Source organism: Salvelinus alpinus, chromosome 13, assembly GCF_045679555.1.
Source record: "Salvelinus alpinus chromosome 13, SLU_Salpinus.1, whole genome shotgun sequence".
NCBI classification, from domain to species: Eukaryota; Metazoa; Chordata; class Actinopteri; order Salmoniformes; family Salmonidae; genus Salvelinus; species Salvelinus alpinus.
Window position 1 is genome coordinate 46,674,521 of NC_092098.1, and position 5,574 is coordinate 46,680,094.

At 40.5% G+C, this 5,574-nt stretch overlaps 1 protein-coding gene across 1 annotated transcript; it reads right to left on the bottom strand.

Moving 5' to 3' along the window:
• Window positions 1-401: 401 nt before the first annotated feature.
• msx2b (muscle segment homeobox 2b) lies at window positions 402-3,371 on the bottom strand. The gene is made up of 2 exons (XM_071339587.1): window positions 2,931-3,371; window positions 402-1,684 (listed from the first exon to the last, which is right to left on the bottom strand). The coding sequence occupies exons 1-2, from the start codon at window positions 3,286-3,288 to the stop codon at window positions 1,257-1,259; spliced, it is 786 nt and encodes a 261-aa protein (XP_071195688.1). The 5' UTR covers window positions 3,289-3,371; the 3' UTR covers window positions 402-1,256.
• Between the last annotated feature and the right edge of the window lie 2,203 nt (window positions 3,372-5,574).

The window sequence follows — 5,574 nt, forward strand, 5'->3', positions numbered from 1 at the left end:
GATGAAGGAACGTGGTATAGTTTAGATGCTATGGTTTGGGGCTCTGCATTTCTCCATTTCAATTGACATTAACACAATTTCACATGAAATTAAATAATTATATGACTTACTGGAAGCATAACACTGCAAATTCCATGACAACCTAATGAAACATTGTTTTAAAATGACATTCACTGATATGGTTTACAACAGTTTTATAATATCTGGAAATCTGACTTTGATGTGCTTACAGTTGAGGGTTGTCAAATATTGACATAAACATTATCAACCATGCAACTATACCACACATCAGCTGTGTCTGTGGAAAATGTAGGTCATGTTCAATTTCAAAGGCTTAGATAGCACAGCCGTAGATACGTAACAACATATTCTCACTTACATAATATCTCAAGAAGAAAACATATGTTTTAAACGTTTTTAATTTGATCCTTGTGAATGACATACATAACCAAATTTTAAAAAGTATTTATAAAACTGCATAGTATAGCTCCTTCCAAAGGAACATTTAGATTAAAGATTAAAAAGTATAAACTTTTGCCACATTTGAGCTACATGTTATAAATACGAAACATGAATCACTCAATCAATTCATTTCCAGCATTAAAAGTTTAGAGTGAAAGCAAAATAAATAAGTATACACAAATTAATCGAAGACTACAAATGCCTGATAAAACAGAAGTGCTGAATAGAATTTGTTGCTACAGTCAAATCTAACGTAAAAATAGCAACACATTTGAATTAGTTGAGTTTATGAAAACAAAAGACAACAGTTCCCACAACTCATTTATTAGACTTCTGTATGGGATGAAAGCAGTCGGAAATCAAACTTGTCTGTCATCAAGTAGAGGTAAAACGAGACAGTCCTGAAGTTTGGATCCACCCCGGCCCGAATAGAATTATGGGCCTTAGTTGAATCTTCTATGCTAGATGACAAGTGGAATGGAAGTAATTGAACTACATGTTGTCAATATCAGAGGCAATTGGATAAACATTTGCATTGGAATATATTACATCAAGTAAAACAGAACCACTACTTAATTTGGCCTTGATATCCAAATCAGCAGAAGAAAAACAAGACACCAGAAAACAATTCATCTAAGTCTTTAAGGCTCTTTCGTGAGTGAGGCGCTGTATCTTCAGGTGTAAAAAAAAAACTAAATTTCAGTGTTGTTTCATAGCAAGGAGAAAAATATAGTATTTAAAAAAAGAGTTATGAACAGAATAGTCCAGCGAGCAGAAGCGTATATTCCTATCCATCATCCTGATAGATGATACATGCTGTATCCCAGAGGTGTAGCGTACAACCCCATAGGTGAGAGGGGCAGCATGGGACGGTGGTAGGGGTAGGACTGTCCGTAGAGGGAGACGGCTGTGTGGAGCTGTGCTCCCAAGGGCATGGGTAACGTAAAGCCCGGGTGCAGCGCGGGTTTGGCAGCCATTTTAAGCTTCTCCAGCTCTGCCTCCTGTAGTCTCTTGGCCTTAGCCCGGCGGTTCTGGAACCAAATCTTGACCTGGGTCTCAGTCAGGGTCAGAAAGCTGGAGAACTCGGCCCGCTCAGCAATAGACAGGTACTGCTTCTGACGGAACTTACGCTCCAGAGACAGCAGCTGGGAGGTGGTGAAGGGAGTACGAGGCTTTCTGTTGGTCTTGTGCTTCCGCAGCGGACAGGTAGGACTTACCTGCCCTGGAGAGACAGAGAGTGAGACAGAGAGAGGGAGAGAGAGGTTCAGGGCCAATACTGATTTAATTTAACACATGGATAAGCTACTTGAGTGAGAAAGTAAATACTTTGTCCTGATCCTGATAGAAAACCTGTACCTAATGTAGTATTATCACATCATCCTGATAGAAAACCTGTAAATAATGTAGTATTATCACATCATCCTGATAGAAAACCTGTAAATAATGTAGTATTATCACATCATCCTGATAGATAAATGAACAATGTTAGAGATACAGTATGAACTGATTGTGTAGATCAGCCTGCATTTAGTGTGTGTACCCAAAGGTATTGGTTGGGCCGATAGCAATTTGAAACTGAAATTGAAACGTAGGCATACTCATGTCCCCTAAGTGCTGTACAAGTGAATTGACTATATAACATTTTCTTTGCATAAAATAGAGTGATTTTGGAGTGATGTAATATGTGATCCAATCAACTGTCTCTTACTAAGCTTGTTGTGGTTCATTGTTAAATGGAAATGTCAAACATTGCAATGGATACACATACTCCTGTCAAGGGAGGAAAGGACTATTATTTGTTGATTAGTTTAAAGCAATGCTGACAATTACACACAAACCACACGGACAAACTAAATTAAAGGGTTTGAAGACCTGCCTGATATTCCAAAAAGATAGAAATAAATCTTAATATCCCAAATAAATAATAGAAATGGTTGAATATTGTTTTCAAATGAAAGATGAAGTTGTGGCAGTTTAACTTACAAGACCCACAGTGAGCCATTATATTAACGTTGTAAAGACCCACAGTGAGCCATTTTATAAACGTTGTAAAGTCCCAGGCCTAACCAAATTATTTTCCTAATACTTATTTTTCACATATTGGTCTAATAGATTGAATATCAAGACTCTTACTTTATGGTAAGGATTTTCTACACAAACATTCAGATATATTCAAAGTAAATAAGAAAATGGTACAAACATTATTGGGCACAGACAACAGCACAAAGGGCATGAAGGTAGAGTCAACAATACTTCACGCAAAGCAGCCACAACTGTCAGTAAGAGTGTCCATGGTTGAGTCTTTGAATGAAGAGATTGAGATAAAACTGTCTGATAATGTACTGTACTTTTTATCCCTAACTATAAAATAATAGGTTATGGGAAATAGTGAGGTAAGAAGTACACCTTCCAAATGTGTTCCGATTAGTCTACATAAAAACCACAGCTTTTCTCCAGAAATTACTTACGAGTTTGTGCAGAGAATCTTGGGCTCATAACCCAGGGAGCACAATCATCCGGCTCGGAGGACTCTGACTTTACAGGCGACGGTGGGATAAAGTGCTTTCGGATTCCCGCGGGAGGGCTGTAGCTCTCTCTGCACAGGTACGGAGAGTTCTGCGTCTTTGAAAATGTAACCACAGAGACATTGTCGGGTTTGCTTGTAAACTCACTGTGAATCTTTCTACCCGACATTATAGCCTCCACACTGAAGGGATGATGGTGTCTTGTCACTTGAGTTTTGCGGTCATCCATCGTCCTCTCTAGCTCGGGTCGGCTGTCCTCCTCCGATGAACTGCTATCCCTCAAACTCACATGGGCAGACATTCCCCCGAAATATGTACCAATGGCACACGACAAGACTATCAGTCTCAGCTACAGGTGGCCTACAAAGTCTGGGGACACGACCTGTCAAGTGTGGGATAAGTTAAATAATCACGTGGCGCCAGTGTAACTTTCGGCCAATCGCAGCGCTGCCAAATGTAAGAGCGGACCTTGTTACCAGTGATTGGTCTCTCACACAAGGGTTCAAAAATATATCCAGTAGGCTACACCACATGGTGTACTTTGACGGATTACTTCGAACCTAACCTCAAGAGATTGTGTAAACACAGGCCCCTTGTGGGTAATTTACGCCCAATTATGAAAGAGATGAACAATCTCTCTCAGGATGTGACTTTTCCTGAATGTAAAACGTTGTTGGTGCCTCAAACCAGGATACACAAATGTGGTGGGAAAGTGCTTCCTCTGCAGCCCAATTTTTTATCGTGCTCTCTTAATTCAAGTGTGCCCATAGCCGCTGGAAATAGGGGTGCTGAACATGTTGCAGCAAAAGTAGTACACTGGGCCTTTACTAGTGCTGTAATACTGGACCGATATAGCCGCCTGTAGCATCCTGGTACTGGTATTTATTCTGATTCTAAATGTGATTCAACATTTTCATGACCTTTAAAATAGTGTGAATAGCCGACTACCACATCTCATTTGTTTTGGGGAAAAGTTGTAGCAGTCTCGATTCTTTCTACCTGTAAAAAATGTCATTTTGACTTTACCACCTGCTTCGTTATTTCAGCACATTATTGAGACTGACAAAATACTTTTTTTTTTATAGCATATGCAGATTTTGTGTCTTTATTAAAAACAGACCAAATCTAGGTAGATAAACGTGGTAGTCTACTTAAACAAATGATGCAACATATTCTACCCACATCTGTTTATCCCGAGTTTTAATACATACGTGTTAATCAAACATCCATTTACTGTTATTCATCTGATGGATTTCTACAACATTCTTCTGTCAGTAGGCTGTGTTGAAATGAAGAGGACTTACATACCTACAGGTCAACAGTTGCACTTACGGTATGCAGAGAATACTGTAGGCCTATACATCATTTTCTCTTAGCTAACATATTGTTTTCAGTCACATTGGTTATGTTTTCAAGATTCAAAGCCCAGATTCCAAAAGCCAAATAAGTTACTGTGCTGCTCAAAACATTTGTTTCATGAAATACACGACTAGAAGTAACTATTAGTTCTATCATGTAGTAATATTACATTTCCTCAATAAAGACCTTTACAAATGGTACTACTGGCACAAGAAATAAACAGCCACTATTTGATAATCACAAGGACTAACTCAGCTGCCCAGTTTGACTGGTAAGAGGTGTGTGTGTGTGTGTGTGTGTGTGTGTGTGTGTGTGTGTGTGTGTGTGTGTGTGTGTGTGTGTGTGTGTGTGTGTGTGTGTGTGTGTGTGTGTGTGTGTGTGTGTGTGTGTGTGTGTGTGTGTGTGTGTGTGTGTGTGTGTGTGCACGCGTGTGTGTGTGCACGCGTGTGTGTGTGTGCATGTGTGCATGTGTGTGTGCATGTGTGTGCGTGCGTGCGTGCGTGCGTGTGTGTGTGTGTGTGTGTGTGCATGCGCTGGGGGCCTACAGGGCTGAGACTGAGCGAGAGCGCCATTCCCATGAGGCTGTGCGTTATTAAACGGGGTGATTTCACAGACAATCTGAGGTTTGCGAAGGCGCCAGTGAGCGGGCAGATGAAAGCCTTGCTCCTCGGGGGAGAAACTGTTGCAGTTTTGCGGCTCTACTCAGTAGTCACCTCCCCACTTGCTCTGGTCACACCCCCACCCTCAGGCACCTTGTCGATCACAGTCCCAGGCCTTGCTACACACAGCCTGTCACAGGGATAAGTGGTAGTGAGACATGTAAACTGCATGTAGCCTACAGATGTAGGATCTTAATTTGATCACCCTGTTGCAGGAGAACTTTCCAGCAATGCAGTACATTTTTAAACTTATAGTGTGTTTGAGGTTTAAAAAGGTTTCTGAAGTTTGAAATGCAGACTTGATTTTCCCTTACGAAAATGAATCAACTACAATAATGTCCATTAATTACAATCCACATAATAATTCACATTTCCTGTTGCTTCAGGATTATTTTCCTGCTGTAGCAAACTGGCTCAAATTAAGATCCTGCACCTATATATAGTCAACTCAATGCAATAGTGCTGTGGAAACTCTTGAGACGTGGGGAATGAAAGTGACTGAAGCCGCGTGCGAACCGAACGTAGACCAAGGAGATTTTCAGCGGGAGGAACCCCCTTGAGTAGAAAAT

What these genes read in the sequence shown, in the direction of transcription:
- msx2b (XM_071339587.1), bottom strand. Translation starts at nt 3,288, where the DNA reads ATGTCTGCCCATGTGAGTTTGAGGGATAGCAGTTCATCGGAGGAGGAC. An exon ending in AAGATTCTCTGCACAAACTC is followed by an intron (nt 1,685 to 2,930) that starts GTAAGTAATTTC and finishes CTGTCTCTCCAG; the next exon opens with GGCAGGTAAGTCCTACCTGT.